Source organism: Carassius auratus, chromosome 14, assembly GCF_003368295.1.
Source record: "Carassius auratus strain Wakin chromosome 14, ASM336829v1, whole genome shotgun sequence".
NCBI lineage: Eukaryota > Metazoa > Chordata > Actinopteri > Cypriniformes > Cyprinidae > Carassius > Carassius auratus.
The window spans coordinates 25,121,321-25,143,791 of record NC_039256.1 but is presented as its reverse complement, the minus strand read 5'-3'; the positions used below and the strand labels follow the sequence as shown (position 1 = coordinate 25,143,791).

At 38.4% G+C, this 22,471-nt stretch overlaps 1 protein-coding gene across 8 annotated transcripts in view; it reads left to right on the top strand.

Annotated features, from left to right (window-relative positions):
• Positions 1–22,471, top strand: part of diaph2 (diaphanous-related formin 2) — a 381,616-nt gene that overhangs the window by 334,920 nt on the left and 24,225 nt on the right. For 7 of the 8 annotated variants that reach the window (XM_026280881.1, XM_026280882.1, XM_026280884.1 and 4 more), the window contains one exon: positions 1,873–1,923. The exons of the other annotated variant lie outside the window; for it this stretch is intronic. In XM_026280881.1, the coding sequence (XP_026136666.1) occupies positions 1,873–1,923 (51 nt within the window). The remainder of the gene's footprint in view (positions 1–1,872; positions 1,924–22,471) is intronic. 8 annotated transcript variants of the gene reach the window in all.

Sequence of the window (22,471 nt, the reverse complement as noted above, 5' to 3'; positions counted from 1 at the left end):
ACAAATGAAACAGTAAAATGCTAATGAAGTGACCCTAATGAAGAGCAGTTGGAGATGATATTTGTGTATTCATATCATCATAGTGAGACGGCAGAAGCTGAAAACACAGCAAGTGTCATCTGCGCTTTATTATTTGTGTACATTAGTGCACTGCGCCATCCACCATTCATTCATTGATTGCGGAATCATGGCGCCTTATGCGTGATATCAAATGCTTCCGCAGATTTAAAGTATTCCTATAGCATGTGAGCATTGCGAATCATGCGTATGGATTTGTTCTTCGTTCTCATCAACAGTATCTCCGCCTTGATAAGAGCTGAATGAGTGACAGGCTTTCGGTTGTAACATTGCGCAAGGTAAATAAGGGTGACATCTAGTGGAGAAGAATAATGATAAGATTCACATTAATCAGATCTTCTTTTAAACGTTTGCGGAAATAAATACCTGAAAATATTGAATCGCGGCAATTGAGAATTAATATCGAATCGATGCCATTTTAAAAAATTCTTAATCGAAAATTGCCCAGTCGTACTTTGAACAGTACTCTCTTCAAAAATAATCTTTCTGTGTTCGACAGAATAAAAAGTCATACATTTTTGGTGTGAGAAGGACTAAATGTAACATTTTGGGTGAACTATTCCTTCAACAACATAAAAGCCGAAGTAACACTTGTAAAATTTGGCTCAGTTTATTGCCCTTCTGTAGGTCTCCACCTCAAAATGGTTTTTATATTGGATTCACATTACCATTCATAAGTCACTGATTACAAAAATTGATTGTAGACTCTGGGTCCTTGGAGGATGGTTAACATAATCTTAATGTTAACATATTCCATCCTGCCATGATGAATGGCTCTGACCCAAGGGAGGAGAAGCAGACCACCTGCTGTAGGTGCTACGTCAAATTGAAATGCCAAGGACGGGCAGACGAGTGTCTATAACTGCTATAGCTTTCCAGAACAGCCTCGTACGATGGCCCCAATAAGTCACTCTTTTCCCAAAGTCCTTGTCCATGCATGCTTACAGTGCATAAACCCATTTGTGTCATTAGAAATCCTCCTGGGATGTAGTGAGATATATGTTGTATACAGACTGACAAAAAAAACAAAACCTCAGCATCATTAGAAAAGCCAGATAAGAAAAACATGCCAAAAGACATCAGGGGGAAATGCATGGGGGAAACTTTAGATCGCCACATCAGTGTACCTCATCTCCATATACCAGCATGCTCAGCAGTGCTGATTTGTCCCTGCACTGTTTTTCTGGCTTTATTTCATCTCGGCTTGCAAAAAAAAAAAAAATCTTCCCATGATCCCTTGTGTCAGTGCGGAGGTCTAATAAGAGGGCATGAATAAGTAAGGTGTCATGCTGTATCAAACCTGTCTCCCACTCAGCGGGGCTGCGAGGCCCCCAAGTGCTGCCCCCTGACAGAGCCTGCCAACCAGCTGCCGCCAGGAAGAGAGAGCCGCATATGCATGCTCACAGCTCACATACTCCATCCAGCTCTGTGGCCCAGTCTCCCTGACATCTGTTTGAATAAGACTGACATTTAGGAGAGAAGCGAGTGTGTAGATTAAACCTCACCAGTGCTCTTTCTCTCTCTCTCCTCTGTATCATACTCTGTCTCTTACTCTCCGCTCTCTTTCTTGTACTGAGTGTCGCCCGTCCTCTCTCTCTCTCTCTCTCTCTCTCTCTCTCTCTCTCTCTCTCTCTCTTTCTCTTTCTTTTGGAGTGCGTGGGCTGAGGTTTGACAACACAGAGTTTCAGAGTGGATAATTGGTTACGAACTCCTGAAATACCTCTTGTTTGACGTCTCTCCCTCTTTTTCTCTCTCTCTCTTTTTCTGTCAATTTCCACTTCGTCATTGTTGCAGGTGATCAAAGCCCTTCCTGTTCTGCAGCTCGGTGGCCGAGTGCAAACCATGGTAACAAAATGAACCTATGTTTACCCCACTTGCCCCGCTGTTCTCCCTATAACACTTGCTTATTGCCTGGTCTCTAAAAAATGTTTTGGTTGAACTCTAAACAAACTATACTGAGCTCCACAACTGGATGTGTAAAGATAACTTTCTCTCTTAGGCTTTGTTCAGAAAGGCTGCCTGAAATCAGAATTTATTTATTTATTTTTGCCATTGCCAACTCAAAAACGTCTAATTGATTTTAGATTGCATATCAGAATCTTATTTTTGCAAACTTCAATGAAAACTTATTAATAAGCACATTTTTGAATTTTTCGGCATGAATAGCCAAATTGGATATAGACACATAACATCATGCAAAATGCATGAAATAGTTTAGATCCATCTTTGTTAACACATCATATTTGACTCCCAACAAGATTTCCATCAGTGCATTGATTTGAGCATTATTTAAGAGTGTGATGGGATGTTTTGTGCACATTTATTAGGTAAGATTATTTTTGAGGAATCAGCTTTTGATCTGGGAGTGCAGACATTCCTTTGCATCCTCTCCAGTAGCTGGAGCTCAGGCTAGTTTCTCCTGTTTCTAGCCATCATACAGTCGATGATCTAACTAGAGCACCCTTGCAGTGATGAAGCATGGCAGCACGTCCACGTCTGTGAAAGGCGAATAGAAATGATCTGTCTAAAGGGCCATTGCTTTCCTTAATTCCCATTCGTGGATTTTTTTTCTCCCTCTCTTTACTCTTCCTATAAAGCTTGCAATTCTGTTGTGAAAAAGTGTCATCCCATACACAGAGCACCAAAAATGCCCACTTTTTAATAGATTCTAGCCTTTCTGTTCCCTTTGACAGAGCTTTATTGCACACAGAGTCTGTGTGGGTCTTTAAAGTGTGTGTATGCCAGTTTCTTATATTCTATATGGCTGAAATGACTTGTTAATGTTTGCACGAAACAGATTCCCTCACCATTATGCTTTGCATGCCTGTGAATGGCACAGCTACAGAAATGCCTGTATAAAGCATATTCAATACCACACTAAGCTCTTTGGTGAATATGTACATTATTTATGATGTCAGTGAATGTGTTTTATCTTGTAGCTTTCTGCTGTTTCACTGATATGCTACATGAAGCATTCAGAATATATCAGTACGAATTCAGCATCTGGATCAGCAGGGTTTGTGCATGTCATAATGCTATTGGGCTCCAGATTCAGTGACCTGATCCTGAGCGTAGCTTGATTTACATTTGTAAGAATCCATTTGTCTGTTTATATTAAATAGATCTTGGAGATTTGTTTTTGTAAAAAACTAGCAGTAGTCCTAAAATAATAATACAAATTCAGCAAATAATAATAATATAAAATGCTAGGCTGCTAGGCTCATGAATATTAATCACGTTCATTTGAGATGAACTGAAATCAAAGTGTGGACACTGATGGGTAAGTGTTAGCGAATAGGATTACTACTTGTTCATTAATCCCGCCCACTGCCAATGGGACTAGTAGTAAGTGGTGTCTACTTTGTCTTAAAGATACAAAAACCTAAAATAATGAATAATTCCAAAGAATTTTGTCATTTTGACAGTAAGACACAATAAGGAGTACCACGTGCATGTAGAGTGTCAATTCTATTTAGCATGTACTGTAAGACTATTTTGCTTTCTCTTTCTTTTTGTGCATTTGAGATAAAGAAAAGAAAGCTAGTTCACTCAATAAAGCTACTGTGAGTGTGCACCTACAACCTAGAGTTTACATTACATTGCAAATCGTTTAATATCAATGGGAATCATGCACTAAAAAATCGCAGCTGTCTGTGGTACAGATCATTGTACTACCTTTTTATTTAAATAATGAGCGGCTCTTTCCACACCCTCATAAATTAGCTAATATGTTTTTTTCTTTTTTTCTTTTTTTCTTGTCAGACACTGTCAAGAGTGTTTAAGTCAAGTGTAAAGCAGTAGTAGGACACAACACACAGTGAAAATGACTCTGCTGAACTAATTCTTAGCTTCTAATTAAATTACTGGCGAGTGAGATCTAACAATTTATCAACCAATAACTAAAGGCAACATTAATTAGATATGTATTTACTCAAATTGTAAGTGTCCTAGTAATAATGTATTTAATAATTTAGATGGGTCATATGATTCTATTTAAAAAAAGATCATTATTTTGTTTATTTGGTGTAACAGAATATCTTGACTTGCTTTAATGTTCAAAAAACACATAATTTTTCAAATACTGTACATTTTTGTAGTTCGTCTTTTCCCCTCCTCTCTCAAATGTGTCTTTTTCTACAAAGCCCCTCTTTCCGACATGCTCAGTCTGCTCTGATTGGCCAGCTAACCCAGTGCATTATGATTGGCCGAACACCACAAGCATGCGTCAGAAATGTAATGTCCCTTTAGTTTCCTTAGTTTACCATCAGTTCAAGCCCGAAAGTGGAACAGAGTAGTGTGACAAACACAGTGATGATGTTTGTATATATTTACAGTACACGTGCCTCAATTAAGAAAGCTGACTCCAGTGTGATGTGACCATATCTCTCTCTCATGCACACGCACAAGACTATAAGCGATACTCCACACGGTGCAAAACTCCGTATTTGAACAGTCAATAGCAAATACTTAAACTATTAAGAAAACATAGTAGTTGATTCAAAATCAGTGCCAGATTGTCATAGCTGTCTGTCCATTAAATGTGTTGCACAAATTCAAACATCTGGGTTGTGCTGTTCTGTTGTAAATAAATCTTAACCAATGATTCCTCATTGCATCTACTTTCGGAAGGCCAAAGTGCTTTTGCTTTTGCACAGTAAATCACAGTGTCTTCCTGACATTGCTGCTTCAACACGCCTTCTTTCTTTGCGTGAACATTCGGGCCGCATTACTCCAATATTTCCACATTGTGACGTAGACATTTGAGCTTTGTACCTGCAGATCGTATACATGCACAAATAACTACATAACACACATTAAGAAAAGGAAAAATAGAAATTGCATCATATGACCCCTTTAAGACATATTTACTTAGGACACTTTTGAATGTGCCTCTGTGAAAAAGGATCTATTTGAGGACATGCACTTTAACACTTTGTGGAGAAGCTACTTTTAAAATGTAGTGTGCCAATTTAGAAGATACTTAGGATTTGTAGTTAAAGGGATAGTTAACCCAAAAGTAAAATTTTGTTTGGACCAAAATATCTTCTTCTGCTTTCTGCAAAAAAAAAAAAGTGTGAAGGAAATGAAGACAGAATTTTCCTTTCTGGGTGATCTATCCCTTTAAAATGCAGCTTTAGATGAGCGGAGTCTTTAAACAAAGTCGCGTCCCCATTATCTCCAGCCCAAATGATTTAGTGATTGTCATTTAGCATTTTCAGGCTAGTTGCATTAATCATGCATGTAACAATAAAGCCGAACCAGCCAAACATGACAAAATGCTAGGCTTACAAGTTCAACTAATTAGGCTCTGAAGCATTGGTGCATTGATGTAGGTCAGCGTGCTACAGCCTTAGGGCAGCAGACTGCCTTTTACTTGGGTAACATGGTAACACGACCATGAGCATGCAGCCGTTTCAGCTCAAGATCAGACCCAAGCACTGTGCCAGTAGAGATATGGTAAATAGGTAATCCATTTTAAATGGTGTCACAAATTTAAAACTCAGGGGAGGAAAAAGAGGTCTGAAAGACCGATTAAATGCAGGATCCGTGGTCAGATCTGACCTATATTTTGCTATCAGGTTTTGTAAATGCTGTCAGTATTCCTAGCTTTGCTCTCTAAACCTGTAACAAAGATGCTGTGGCTTACACAATAGCATGAATTGACTCATAGCACATTGTGTTTCGGTGACTTTATCTGCAGTTTAATGGCGTTCAGTTGTTGCTCTGATGTGGACTGTACCGTTTTTGAGTGTTAAACTGAAAGACCAAATATGGTTTTCCTAATCGTTATTGCCAATGCATTTAGAAACTTTTGACGGTGGACTTTTTTTTGTGCTTGTTTAAGGGTTCTGCACTGATCTCAGGGGTAACCTTGAAAGTGGTATTTTGGGATGAAGGCTTCCTCTGGTCCAGTCTGCACTAAAACTCTTCTGTTTGAATGCCAAGGGTACTCTAAGAGATTGTTGGATTGAGACAGGTAGCTGCTCATACATCCTTGGCATCGATTTCTCTGGTCGCAGATGAAAGCCACAGGCTGAGTAGCTCTTTCATATGGGGCATCCCAAAAGGCACATCAATCAGATTTCTGAGGGAGACAATTTTATTTATTTACTGCCTTTCCAAGTCATTAAAATCTCTAACCTTCCCTTCCTGGGCTTTCACCTTCATTCTTTCGTCCATCAAATATTTCCCTGGGTTCAGGGATTCTGGTTTGACTTTGATTTGTGGAGAAATGGCTTATTAAAAACAGATATAAGATATAATGCGTGCCAGGGTTGTGGGATTTGAACCCCAGTGTCTATTCTGCCCCTGGTCTACTAGTTAATTCGCTCAGGCAGAGGAGAAAGTGAGCCTTGTATGTTTAATGAAGATTAAATTACCTATTTTCAGTCATGAAATTTTAAAAGCAGAAAAGGGATGAATCTGTGAAGTAGCAAATGAGAAAGACAGGAGGAAGACGTTAGAGAATACGAAAGCCGGACAAAGATTAAGTTTTTTTTTCTTTCTCCTTCCCTTCCCCTGTCACATAGTAAATGATCTCTCCATAATTCGTTCCTTACCTCTGCCTCTTAATGAAGCAAGTCCGTTTTTTGTACTTCCTCCCTGTCTCTACCCCCATTGTTTTTGCTGTCATTTTACTTCCTTGCAATATTGACAGAAACCCCTTTGTTACCGCAATAATTAATCGGTGTTATCATATTACAAACCTGAAACTGCAATCGTAAATCCCTGAGCAATTAATCCCTGATCCCCCACTTCCTTTTTACATGCACCAAACCAACCACCTACACACTTTATCTTCCCTCCCACACCCACAGCTGTTAGATAGTAGGGTTGCCTGTAACACTTTTCGCCTGACAGCTAAGATCCCCACTTCCCCAAACCTCAAGCATTCCACTTGAGGGTGTTGATAGATGTTATTCATGTAGCTCACCCCATGGCGCTCCTGCAGGAAGAAGGGCTAACGTGATTTGCTCAGGGCTGAAGGGACCAGAGGGTAGAGCACTCAGCGATTGTGTGGATGACTTGGTAGATCCCAGATATCAATAAGGAGAAGTGCTGCACAGTGACACTTTCTCGAGACTTATCACCTGCTCGTGATAGATAAGGATATTTTTCTTCAGAAGAAAGGGTGGAGTCATGTGGAACAGGGATGAGGGGCTGAGAGGCCATGGAAGAATGGTGGAAAAAGTTTAAATCCGAAAGTAAAGATGCATTCTGTGGAAGTTTAGATGGATAGAGAAGACTCTTTGAGGGTCATCTGAAGGTGTAGGTACGAAAGGATCCATGATAGAGATAAAGATGAGGATTTTATGTAGCGTTTGGACAACCACAGAGCATATATCTGATGGGTGGTTTTATCGAGGCTCTTAAACAAGCTGACCGTATGACACACATCCATTCTTAAAGAATAAATCAGATCTTGGTGAAATGCTACAGTCCTGGGTGGCTCCTTTTTCCATTTGTCAGTGTGTGTCGACCTGAGCCATTTGATTTCCAACAAGAGCCTTTTGACCTCTAAAGTCTGCTAAAAAGAAACTGGTGACTGCCTGTTAGCCTCACACTGAGCACACAGCGTTGGCCGTGGATTCGAGGAGCTAGTGCTCTGTGTGTGTGCAAAGAAGGCCGGGTTGGCTCCCGGCGACAGTCCATTCAGGAGGAAGTCAATTGCACAGCACCATAAACGACCTAAGACTTGGCCACTTTTGTCCACTGCCTTCTTCCCCAGCATGACGGGAGCTCCAACTGATGCGAGTAGAGTCAAAGATGGAGACGTAGGCCAAAAAAAATTAAAAACCTTTCTGGTGTCACCTTTACTTTTGCTATTCTAAAGGCTTTTGATTTTCATTGTTTTATCTTTTGTTTTTACTTAGTCCTTTTTGTTGCTTTACTCAGTCATTTGCATAAAGTGGAAACTAATGGCCCTTATGAAAGGTCACCTTAAGTGCTGATTGTCAATACTGGATCAATTTGCCAGGGCAAGTATCCCTCAGCAGCGCGTAATTGAGAGTTTGATCTGATTTTAGCCCTGCATATTTTCACTATGGAATTGATTTCACTCTTGGCTTGAGATGTTCTTAATAAAGTCATAACTCACTTTGGGGAAAAAGTGAAAGCTGTACCTCTCAAATCAGACTCAATGAGCTTTTTAAACACAGCCCTCACCTCTCCCATCCTTAAAATATTGGTTTGATAATACTCTGAAGGGACGTCCGCAGTCGAAAACCTCAGCAGAGTGAATTAAGCCATAGTCATGATGAATTGGAGAGAGAGCGTTCCAATAACGATCGGTGTAGGCCTAAATAAAGCAACGTTCAGCATGAATTTGCTTCTGCTAGAGGAGAATAAAGGACAACGTTAGCTTTTAATGCCATTTTGGTGGCACACCCCACAATTTAACAGTGTGAGGTGTCTATTACCACAGCCAAATAGCTGCTAAAGAGCATCTGCATTTGTGTGTCCTTACTATTTGGGATGTGTCAGGTGCTGCAGTTTGAATTAATATTTTGCTTTTCCATTTGCAGAGGTGGATGCGTGTAATAAGTACGTATGGGGAATAATGAGAGTAGGTAGGATGCTAGGATTTAGAGCTGAAGCACAGTCTGAGCTCCACACTGCCCCTGGTGCATTCTGTTGTGTATTGCATTGTTATTTGACAACTTGGTGTGCTGCAGTTATCTGAGAAAGAACAGTGTTGAATTTAAACAGAATCTGCATCTTCCCCACCTATAGAAGGTGTGGTGTATTGATCACTGATATTGATACATGCTTTACAACAAAGTTCAATTTGTTAACATTTGAACAGTGGTTTTCTTCCTGTAGGTTAATGGTCTTTTATAAGACATGCTATTGATTACTGGTGACTTGTGTTTTTGGTCATAATGCATTAAATAATCTTAATATATAAAAATGAAATGTTCAAAGTACATTAGTAGATGTAGTAATTAGTGAATACATGAAACATTAATACACATACATGTATTACATAATATTGCCTTATATTATATTGTGCATATATTTATGCCTGCAGAAAATTAAGCTTTTCCATCACAGGCCTAAATTAAATTTGAATATATATATATATATATATATATATATATATATATATATATATATATATATATATATATATATATATATATATATATATATATATATATATATATTAGGTTTCATTTTTTTTTTTTTTTTTTTTTTATTAACATTTAACCTTTTTATTTAAATTGTTGTTTTATTGCTGCTTTATTTATTTTATTTTCAGGTGAACTTTCTGAATTTTTTGGGGAAATTATTTTATTAATTTTACTTAACAATAACAACACTTAAGTATTGATCATTTAGTGTTAGCTTTTACAATACCTAGCCTCATTGCAAAGTAAATGAATGTTAAAACGGTATGAAAGATGTTATTATTACTTGTTGATTTTTTTAATTTTCAAACCACTGCACACAAGGTTAGAGAAGGATTCTTGTGACATGCCACCCACCTTGTCAAAAACAATACGATTAACAGTAGAATGATTATATGAAGTATATATACATTAAATTTGATGAGATTTTTCACTTAAGACTGTAAGACATATCTCATTGCTAATAGTGATAATAGCTAGTATAGCTAGTTGCTAGTATAAGCTTTTGTTGTTTTTGCTTTTGTTGCCTGAGGGAGCAGACGGTTCAGAAATGTGCTGAATGGGGCAGAAGCTGATAATGGCACATAACTGTGGGGACACACCAGAAATTCCATCAGACTGGTGGCTTTCAAAGCACTGACACAGCACAAAGACACCACCACTGCCTCTCAGTGCAGTCCTGTTGAAAGAAATAGAGAGAGAGGGCGAGAGAGTTTGTAAAAGAAAGACAAAATATAATGTAAGGAAAGAGACAGTACACAGCTGAGAGTACTGAGAGCGCAAAATCTGGAAGCCAAGCGAGAGGGAGGAGACAGGCAAGAAATAAATGGGGAGAGAGAGCAACAGACAGAGCTTGAATAAAGCAGAAGAGTCTTGTGTGTCTGGTCAAAAGCTGATCTCAGGGGGAATTGTGCGCGCGTATGCGTGTGTGCATGCAATCAGCAGGAATCTTCCCTCGAACAGGCACTCCCCCTCAAGTGAAGCGTGATCCTGCCTGACATCGCTCCATCACTAATGCTGACGGATGCCCATTTGCGACTCGTCTCACATTTATTTATTTATCTGTTTATTTGCGTCTGGTTTATTTATTGATGGAGCTCAAAGATGTGACGGCAAATTTCCATTTGCAAAAAAGAACGTTGAACAGTGTGCAACATTTACACTTGAATGAACATCCACACTAAAGCTGTGCTCCACCTTTTCATTTAGATTTCAGCCATCCAAATAGCTATTCCTCTCTGGTAATGGAAAAGTGATATGGCCCATTTAGTTACTTAGCACTAATCCCACTGGTTTCATTGCTCCAGTGCCCTTCTCTTTCCTCTTGTTCTGGCTCAGAGGAAGTTGAGATATCTGACTGTTCTTTTCATCTTCACCTGAAAAGCAGCAAAATTTTGACATTTTTGCTTAGTGTGTAATTTTGCACCACTAATATCACCCAAAAATTTCCACTGTCTGTCATTGGTTAGTCTTCTGCATAATCCTCCCCTAAACTCACATCACTGGTATTGTTCAAACAAACAGAGCAAAGTTTTGATAGCACGCTTACATTTTCAAGGGAATCGACCTACAAATGTCTCACTTGCAGCCTTTGCATAATAATCGGGAATAACATCAAAAAAATCATACACATCACCTTTAAAAGTTTAATGCACTTAAAAGTACATCAAACCAGTGTCAATGATCATGGAGATATCTTCTGCTCTCTATTACCTCCCTAGAGCTAATCATATCTAGGTTTTCTCATCTCTACAGTGATGCAATGTGTGTGCAACATGTGTCATTGTAATTGTTTTTCATTTTCACAACATCCGCAACATTTACTCTCCTTAGAAGGAAGGCTCACCCACACGATATTAGTCTTCACGCAACCATATTGGAGCGCTTAAAGAGCAAATGAAATGACACCTCCACACTTTTACCAAGCACCCAATAGCCTGTGAAATGTATCTTGTGTTTTTTTTTCCTTCTAGACACATTAGATGCATTTGTACTTGATGTTCTGTGGAAATTAACCCGAAGTCACTTAGTAAGAATGTTACTCGGGTGTAAGTTCATAGTTCCATTAAAAGGGAATATTGTTCAGTGCATCAAGCCTGGCCCAAGATGTCGTATTTTATATATTAACACTTGTAACTGTCTAAATAGACTTGTACTTTATCATGCTGTTATGGAGAAGTCTAGGCTTTGTATATTTTTTAAAGCTTTTTATAATTTAATCTTTCCCAAAAGCAGTGTGCATTTTGTTGTATTTTCCTTGCTTGAATATATAGTGCTATGCTAAGGGTAATATTGTGATGTGTTTCCCGACCCAAGCGGTGTTGACATTAACAATGTTTACAGCAGTTCTGCTCTACAGTGAAACTTATGCATAAACACTATGAAAAATAATAATGCAGAAATGTTTCAGCTACATTTGCCCCTAGTCGAGAGCAAAGAAAACAAGAGTCAGATTACTCCCCAGCAAGGGATAAATGCACATGTACCGTTTATCCGCCGTTTTCTGTTTGTGAGTAAATGTTTAAGAGCACAAGTGTCAGTGAACTGCAGACACGGTAATTGATCAAGAGAAGTTCCACTCCAACGGGGGCGTCCGATTGCTCTCTGGAATTGCAAATGAGCTTTTATTTTATTCAAATTCAATTTCATTAATGTTCTCGCAGACCGTGACGTTTTCAAGTAGGTCAAGAGGTTCCCACTAAGTAGTCTGAATTTGTTTTAACAGGCCACGGAGGTTAGTAAGAGGATACAAGCTGGCATGGTTTCAACCCCCATTTAAGTGATCTCAGAGCCTCGAGCTGGACTTAATATGCTATATACATAGCTATGGGTGAATATATTTAGTAATCAAAGGTTATGGGTTTCGGCCAATGTTTATCTTTGTGCCTCAGTTTTGGCTAGGTGAAACTCACTGACTTGATAAACTACTTGATGAATGACTAGTTGAATGTTTGGAGTACCAAGCCGCTATTTGTTTGTGTTAAGTAGAATATAAACTCAGCATTAAACCAATGCAGTGGTTTGATATCCATTTTGAACAGCATAAACCAAGAACAGAATGTCGACTCGTTTGTTCTAAAATTCAAAGGGGCATAAACAAGAAAGATAACAACTGCAGCAAACCTCCACGAGACACCTTTGGTATTCATGAATTCCATAAATTACTATGTTGTGTGGCTCCCCCGTAAGAGATGACTAATGTGTGGGTTTAAAAATAGACGGTGGGCTTGAACAAACCCATTTTCCAGAAACGCTGGTTTTAGAATAGGCAGTGTGGATGCGAGCGTGAGGCCATTGTGCTACAGGAACACAAGGCAGGGGGTTCGTGGACAGTGAATCAGCCAGAATCGGTGTGGCTAAGTAACCTCTCTGCCCCGGAGGGAAAAATAACTGCGGGATGAAGCGATGCACTACATTAACTCAACTACAGAGCTCTTTTCCCAGCAGATGTGCTTTCTTCATTGGGTCAGGTCACCTTTTTCCCCATAGTCCTTCACACTGGCTGAAGGATGAGGAGGTTGTGCCCGCTGAGGCATGTGTGCGTGTTTTTTAGTAGGGCACAACCATCTCTGTATGTGACGTGGCAACCTGGAGGCAGCGACAGCACTTGAGAAAAACTGTTAATTGAACTCATGCCCTCCGTCATCCTCTGTGACAGGTATAAACACGCATACAAACACTCCCGGTAATGCTCATTTGCACCTCGCATACGTTTTGATTAGCTTAAAAGCATGTAAAAATCTCTGGAGCTGGGTGTTGTAAACTTGAGTTTTAAAGGCATATCTTATTCCGTCTTAGATATTTTCATTAATATGTTTACGGTGGTGCTAACTGCCTGTCTGAAGGATGGATTTTTCTTATGCCCACTGTAAAACTTTTATGACTGTCGATAAGGCTGATGGGCCGGTTATTCATTTTTTACGGGATCTTTTAGTAACAGAATAGATGGTCCGTGCTTATAAATCCTAAATAATTGAAGAAAGGAAACAGTCGGTGAAAGGGGGCTTTTATTAGATGCGATGCCTTTGGTGGACGAAGCCATGAGAGTTATTAGCTTCATGCAACGTCTTTTTGCCTCACTCATTTAAATTCACTCTGTACACTCTCACACAACTCGTCTTCCATTCATTCCCATGTTCGTACCCGTTCATCATTCCTTAGGGTGGGCACTGGCTTTGTCACATTAGAGAGAGAATATTTTTGTGGTGACTTAGACCCCCAGTGGTTTGCTCTATCAATCGCCATGCTTTCTGACAAGTGCAATGGAGCAGATCCTTACTAAAGAAGAGCCCCTGCTCTCATGTGTGTTACATTAATTATATCAAGATCTGACATCTGACCCAAACGTTCACTTAGCATGTCTGCCTTGCCCTGACCTATTTAAATAGCCGATCAGTCACCCGGACCATGGCGAACAAGGTCCTGACAATGACTGATATTGTAATTGAAAAGCGGCTATGTTTTACAGAGTGCATTTTGTTTATGTATCACTATTTGCAGAGATGCCAATGAGGAACGAGCTTTCAGATCTAATAAATTGGAGCCAAGTGCCCTCCACCCTCAACCGTCCCGCTGTTGTCAGTCATCTCCCCTCATAATAGGAAAGCGGGCCTCTACAATAATTGCTTTGATGGTCCAGCCTGAACAAATCACTTCTGGGCATAGAAAGAGGCCTTGGAGATGGCAGCCAGAGAGAAAAGGTGGGAATAAATTAAAGCACTTTGCGTTCCTTAGGGGCATGTGTCCCAGATTTCTTCAAAGAATAAAAAAAATAGAGAGAGAGAGAGTGGGGGGAAATATGCTTCTTTCTTTGCTTTAGGAATAAATGTAGCAACAAATGCAGAAATGCATGTCCACTGACCATCATAGTGAAATGGGTTCTTCACAAAGAGACAAAAGACACTACATAGTTAACTGACATGTGAAGAAAGGGGGATTTGAGTGGAAATAATCTGATTTTGAACGGGACTCATTTTATAGAAGTACCTCTGGTTGGCTCTTTGTGCGCCAACAAAAGTTTCTCTCTCTAAATAGAGGGCTTTGAATGTTTTAAGGCTTGTGAAAGGGGGACTAGTGGATGTTCCAGGCTAAACTTTGCCAAGGGCCCCGCTGCAAGGCCTTAGTCCAGGATTAGGCCTGGGCTATTAAGATACCCTTGGGATAAGACTTAAATGGATTGACGCTGATGTCCATTTTGTGTCTTCAGTGCCTGATCTCAGTGAAAGATCTGAAAGGGTTTGTCACAAAGGACACTGCATAAGAGCCACAAAAAAAAAAAAGAAAAAAAAAAAAACTGTTCTCATGATTTTATTGGCTACAACAGTGTAATATTTTGTGTGTTGTTATTTTATGTTATAAGGAAAACACATTTCATTTATTTTTTTTAACTACTACTACCTTCCATGTGAATATATTTTAAAAGTCCTTTGATCCTGAGACGGCAACGCAAAAAGTTTTAGCTCAGAGTCATGTGATTTTTAAGAAGTCATTGTAATATGCTGATTTGGTGCTCAATTATAATCAATTATTATTGGTACTCAATTATTAATTATAGTTCTTATTGTTATCTAAAATTGTAATAATGAGCAAAGAACAGCATTTATTTGAAAAATAAATCTTTTGTAACCAAATCAGCATGTATTTGCATATATTTAATTCCTATTTTATATCCTACATTTATATTCGACGTTATACTACAAACTAATATTGTGGCAGTGAGTCTTCTATGGGCATGAACAAATTATTTTCTTCAGAAAATGTGAAACTATCACATAAAGCCATAATCAAATAGTGTGTTTGAGAATTGCATCTAAGAATAGCATTAGAGTGAAGAGAGATGTATTGTTCAAAATGGGCGGAGGAGTTTTCACATTGCGGCGAGATGCCGGTGCATAGGGCAAACTCTATAAAAGTTTCACACATGACCTCTTAATTACAGCTGCTGGGTTCAGTGTGCATGGCATCATCAATCCACAGCACCACACAATGCCGCCTCCCTCTGCCTCTGGCACAGCGTGCGAATGTCATCTAGAATGACTTGACTTCCCAGGGGCAGAATTGTTTCCCAAGCTCTGGAGGCACGCCCCTCTTTAGTTCCAGCAGTGCTCCCACCAGCCCCCATCCCAACAATGACTGTTTGTTTTTGCTTTCTTTGCCCTTATTTTTCCATCCCAGTCCCACTGATAGTCTATTACAATTCTTTGGAAGTGCAGGTGCTCCCTGTGTCCCTCCTTTAAGAAGAACTGGAATAAACAGGTCAAAAAAACAAAAACATTTAACTGAAGTGGAATTGTTGACGTATATAACTGGCAATTGTAGGGAATGTAATAATAGTGCTGAAGAGTTACTTTTAAAAGTACTGTGCTGCGTTTCCGTGTTGTGTTACTCGGTATAAAAAAGTTACTGCTGACATTTTCAATAGATACTAAAATAATAACTAGATAGTAAAGTTTGTTTTCAAACTTTAAGTTGGCTTGAAAAAGCCTGGCCAGAAAGTTAGAAAAATGTAGAAAGTTTGAAAAGCTTAAAAAGTTTAAAAAATGTAAAAGTTTGAAAAGTTAAGAAGTTTAAAAAAGAAAGTGATTAACATATTACTAGCATTATAAGCAAGTGACTACCATGTCGTTAGCATGATTAGCAAAGTTGTTAACATGTTTCTAGCATGTTGAGAGCATGATTTTAGCATGATTAGCATTTTGCTAGCATGTGTCTAGCATGTTTCTAGCATGATTAGCATGTTGCTAGCATGTCGCTAACATTTTGCTAGCATGATTTGCATGTTGCTAGCATATTTGTAGCATGATTAGCATGTTGCTAACATGTTTCTAGCATGATTAGCATGTGGCTAGCATGTCTCTAGCATGTTGTTAACATGTTTCGAGCATGATTAGCATGTTGCTAGTATGTCGCTAACATTTTGCTAGCATGATTAGCATGTTGCTAGCATGTTTGTAGCATGATTAGCATTTTGCTAGCATTTTGTTAGCATGATTAGCATGTTGCTAATATATTTGTAGCATGATTAGCATGTCGCTAGCATGTTTGTAGCATTATTAGCATTTTGTTAACATGTTTCTAGTATGATTAGCATGTTGCTAGCATTTTTGTAGCATGATTAGCATGTTGTTAGCATCTAACTAACATTTTGCTAGCATGATTATCATGTTGCTAGCATGTTTTTAGCATGATTAGCATGTTGCTAGCATGTTTCTAGCATGATTAGCATGTGGCTAGCATGTCTCTAGCATGTTGTTAGCATGTTTCTAGCATGATTACCATGTTGCTAGCATGTCGCTAACATGTTTCTAGTATGATTAGCATGTTGCTAGCATGTTGCTAGCATTTTTGTAGCATGATTAGCATGTTGTTAGCATGTAACTAACATTTTGCTAGCATGATTAACATGTTTCTAGCATGATTAGCATGTTGCTAGCATGTTTCTAGCATGATTAGCATGTGGCTAGCATGTCTCTAGCATGTTGTTAGCATGTTTCTAGCATGATTAGCATGTTGCTAGCATGTCGCTAACATTTTGCTAGCATGATTAGCATGTTGCTAGCATGTTTGTAGCATGATTAGCATGTTGCTAACATGTTTCTAGCATGATTAGCATGTGGTTAGCATGTCTCTAGCATGTTGTTAACATGTTTCTAGCATGATTAGCATGTTGCTAGCATTTCGCTAACATTTTGCTAGCATGATTAGCATGTTGCTAGCATGTTTGTAGCATGATTAGCATGTTGTTAACATGTTTCTAGCATGATTAGCATGTGGTTAGCATGTCTCTAGCATGTTGTTAGCATGTTTCTAGCATGATTAGCATGTTGCTAGCATGTCGCTAACATTTTGCTAGCATGATTAGCATGTTGCTAGCATGTTTGTAGCATGATTAGCATGTTGCTAACATGTTTCTAGCATGATTAGCATGTGGCTAGCATGTCTCTAGCATGTTGTTAGCATGTTTCTAGCATGATTCGCATGTTGCTAGCATGTCGCTAACATTTTGCTAGCATGATTAGCATGTTGCTAGCATGTTTGTAGCATGATTAGCATGTTTCTAACATGTTTCTAGCATGATTAGCATGTGGCTAGCATGTCTCTAGCATGTTGTTACCATGTTTCTAGCATGATTAGCATGTTGCTAGCATGTCGCTAACATTTTGCTAGCATGATTAGCATGTTGCTAGCATGTCTGTAGCATGATTAGCATGTTGTTAACATTTTAGTAGCATGATTAGCATGTGGCTAGCATGTCTCTAGCATGATTTTCATGTTGCTAGCATTTTATTAACATGATTAGCAAGTGACTAGCATGTCGTTAGCATGTTTGTAGCATGATTAGCATGTTGCTAGTATGTCTCTAGCATGTTTTTAGAATGATTAGTATACAACTAGCATGTTGCTAGCATGATTAACATGTGACTAGCATGTGGCTAGCATGGCTAGCAAGTGACTAACATGTTTCTATGCTAATCCAGGTAAAACCAGTTGATTCAGTTAGAAACCAGCTAAGACAAGCGTGACAGTGGCCAAAACCACTTTAAACCATGTACGAAGTATGTTTCTAGTCTGATTATCAAGTTACTAACATGTTGTTAACATGTTTTTATGATAATCTAGCTAAAACCAGTTGATTCATTAAAGAAAACCACCTAAAACCAGCTAAGACCAGCTAAAGCCAGCTTGACAGTGGCCAAAACCACTTTAAACCATGTTAGAAGTATGTTTCTAGTCTGATTAGCAAGTTACTAACATGGTATTAACATGTTTCTATGATAATCTAGCTAAAACCAGTTGATTCAGTAAAGAAAACCACCTAAAACCAGCTAAGACCAGCTAAGGCCAGCGTGACAGTGGCCAAAACCACTTTAAAACTTGTTAGAAGTATGTTTCTAGTCTGATTAGCAAGTAACTAGGATGTTGTTTTCATTTTTCTATACTAAACCACCTAAAACCAGCTAAGACCAGCTAAGGCCAGCGTGACAGTGGCTGAAACCACTTTAAAACCATGTTATAGGAATGTTTCTAGTCTGATTAGTGAGTAACTAGCATGTTGTTAGCATGTTTCTATGCGAATCTGGCAAAAACCAGCTAAAAACAGTGGATTCAGTAAAAACCAGCTAAAACCCAGCTAAGACCAGCGTGAGAGTGGTCAAAACCACTTAAAAACCAGTTTGGGAGACTAGCCAAAACAACTGATCAGCTTAGGCTGGTTTTAGCTGTATTCTCAGTAGAGAGTTTTTAAGGTTTGCCCTGGTAGTAGACAGCTTAAATATATTATAAGCCTTATTTTTCAAAAGTTTGGACCCCCGCAATGAAAGTCTATGGGATTTAAGGTGGTTTTGGTAGTCTGGTTTACGAAAACCATAAGCCGAATCAGTTAGAAAAGATATAGCAACCCGAGTCAGACCAGTCTGAAGGTCTGACCCGAGTTTGGTGGTTCTAGCTTGAAAGCTCTAGGAGGAGATAGTGTTTAAAATTTGGCTCAGAAGAATAATAATAATAACTAGATAAAAAAGTTCGTCAAGACAAACTTTAAGTTGGCTTGAGAAAGCCTGACCAGAAAGTCTGAAAAGTTTGAAAAGTTTGAAAAGTTTAAGAAGTTTAAAAAGTTTTAAGTTTGACGGTTTTCAGTCTGAGATAGATAGATAGATAGAGTTTGAAGATAGATAGATAGATAGATAGATAGATAGATAGAGTTTGAATATAGATAGATAGATAAAGTTTGAAGATAGATAGGTAGATAGATAGAGTTTGAAGATAGTGTTTGAAGATAGATAGATAGATAGATAGATAGATTAGTTTTAATATAGATGGATAGAGAGATAAACATCTAACATTACCATGTTGCTAGCATGATTTTAGCATGATTAGCATGCGACTAGCATGTTGCTAGCATGATTTTAGCATGATTAGCATGCGACTAGCGACTAGCATGTTGCTAGCATGATTTTAGCATGATTAGCATGCGACTAACATGTTGCTAGCATGATTTTAGCATGATTAGCATGCGACTAGCATGTTGCTAGCATGATTTTAGCATGATTAGCATGTTGCTAGCATGATTTTAGCATGATTAGCAGGCGACTAGCATTTTGCTAGCATGATTTTAACATGATTAGCATGTTGCTAGCATGATTTTAGCATGATTAGCATGCGACTAGCATGTTGCTAGCATGATTTTAGCATGATTAGCATGTTGCTAGCATGATTTTAGCATGATTAGCATGTTGCTAGCATGATTTTAGCATGATTAGCATGCGACTAGCATGTTGCTAGCATGATTTTAGCATGATTAGCATGTTGCTAGCATGATTTTAGCATGATTAGCATGTTGCTAGCATGATTTTAGCATGATTAGCAGGCGACTAGCGTGTTGTTAGCATGATTTTAGCATGATTACCATGTTGCTAGCATGATTTTAGCATGATTAGCATGCGACTAGCATGTTGCTAGCATGATTTTAGCATGATTAGCATGTTGCTAGCATGATTTTAGCATGATTAGCATGTTGCTAGCATGATTTTAGCATGATTAGCATGCGACTAGCATGTTGCTAGCATGATTTTTAGCATGACTAGCATGTTGCTAGCATGATTTTAGCATGATTAGCATGCGACTAACATGTTGCTAGCATGATTTTAGCATGATTAGCATGTTGCTAGCATGATTTTAGCATGATTAGCATGTTGCTAGCATGATTTTAGCATGATTAGCATGCGACTAGCATGTTGCTAGCATGATTTTTAGCATGACTAGCATGCTGCTAGCATGATTTTAGCATGATTAGCATGCTACTAGCATGTTGCTAGCATGATTTTAACATGATTAGCATGTTGCTAGCATGATTTTAGCATGATTAGCATGCGACTAGCATGATTTTAGCATGATTAGCATGCGACTAGCATGTTGCTAGCATGATTTTAGCATGATTAGCATGTTGCTAGCATGATTTTAGCATGAATAGCAGGCGACTAGCATGTTGTTAGCATGATTTTAGCATGATTAGCATGTTGCTAGCATGATTTTAGCATGATTTTAGCATGATTAGCATGCGACTAGCATGATTTTAGCATGATTAGCATGTTGCTAGCATGATTTTAGCATGATTAGCATGTTGCTAGCATGATTTTAGCATGATTAGCATGCGACTAGCATGTTGCTAGCATGATTTTTAGCATGACTAGCATGTTGTTAGGATAGATAGATAGATAGATAGATAGATAGATAGATAGATAGATAGATAGATAGATAAGTTTGAATAGATAGATAGATAGATAGATAGATAGATAGATAGATAGATAGATAGATAGATAGATAGATAGATAGATAGATAGATGAGTTTGAATATAGATAGATAGATAGATAGATGAGTTTGAATATAGATAGATAGATAGATGAGTTTGAATATAGATAGATAGATAGATGAGTTTGAATATAGATAGATAGATAGATAGATAGATAGATAGATAGATAGATAGATAGATAGATAGATTAGTTTTAATATAGATAGATAAGTTTGATAGATAGATAGATAGATAGATAGATAGATAGATAGATAGATTAGTTTTAATATAGATAGATAGATGAGTTTGAATATAGATAGATAGATGAGTTTGAATATAGATAGATAGATAGATAGATGAGTTTGATTATAGATAGATGAGTTTGATTATAGATAGATAGATAGATGAGTTTGATTATAGATAGATGAGTTTGATTATAGATAGATAGATTAGTTTTAATATAGATAGATGAGTTTGATAGATAGATAGATAGATAGATAGATAGAGTTTGAATATAGATAGATAGATGAGTTTGAATGGGTTAGTAATAGTACATAGGTTAGTCTGATTGAGTCTAATGGGCTTTAGTGTGTTTAGATTTGAATTTTTGACAGTTGGAGTTCACGGAATGTTCAGATGAGCAGAGGCTTTTCAATGCAAGTCTATGGGATTTTTATGATTTTTAATCTTCAGTTTTATGAAAAGTATAAGTCCGATCAGTTAGAAAAGATATAGCACACCCGGCGAGATTAGTCTGAAGAGCTGGTCCGAGTTTGGAGTCTGTAGAGTTAAAGCTCTAGGAGGAGTTAGAGTTGATAATTTAGTCTAAGAAGAATAATAATAATAACTAGATAAAAAAGTTCGTCAAGACAAACTTTAAGTTGGCTTGAGAAAGCCTGGCCAGTTTAAAGAGTTTAAAATTAAATTTTAAGTTAAGTTAAAAAGTTTGATAATTGCTATGCAGTTGCTAGGGTACCCGGAGTGGTTGCTAAGGTGTTGCTATGCGGTTGCTAGGGTACCCGGAGAGGTTGCTAAGGTGTTGCTATGCGGTTGCTAAGGTACCCTGAGTGGTTTCTAGGATGTTGCTATGCGGTTGCTAGGGTATCTGGGATGGTTGCTAGGGTGTTGCTATGCGGTTGCTAGGGTACTCTGAGTGGTTGCTAAGGTGTTGCTATGCGGTTGCTAGGGTATCTGGGATGGTTGCTAGGGTGTTGCTATGCGGTTGCTAGGGTACCCTGAGTGGTTGCTAAGGTGTTGCTATGCGGTTGCTAGGGTACCCTGAGTGGTTGCTAAGGTGTTGCTATGCGGTTGCTAGGGTACCTGGGATGGTTGTTAGGGTGTTGCTATGCGGTTGCTAGGGTACCCTGAGTGGTTGCTAAGGTGTTGCTATGCGGTTGCTAGGGTATCTGGGATGGCTGCTAGGGTGTTGCTATGCGGTTGCTAGGGTACCCTGAGTGGTTGCTAAGGTGTTGCTATGCGGTTGCTAGGGTTTCTGGGAAGGTTGCTAGGGTGTTGCTATGCGGTTGCTATGGTATCTGGGATAGTTGCTAGGGTGTTGCTATGCGGTTGCTAGGGTTTTGTAATGAGGTTGCTAGGATACCCTGGGTGGTTTCTACGTTAGTTTGGATAGCTGCTAGAGTGTTGCTATGAAGATAGATAGATAGATAGATAGATAGATAGATAGATAGATAGATAGATAGATAGATAGATAGATAGATAGATTAGAAACAGTCAGACTATAGATAGATAGATAGATAGATAGATAGATAGATAGATAGATAGATAGATAGATAGATAGATATATAGATTAGAAACAGATTATAGATAGATAGATAGATAGATAGATAGATAGATAGATAGATAGATAGATAGATTAGAAACAGATAGATTGTAGTTAGATAGATAGATAGATAGATTAGAAACAGTCAGATTATAGATAGATAGATAGATAGATAGATAGATAGATAGATAGATAGA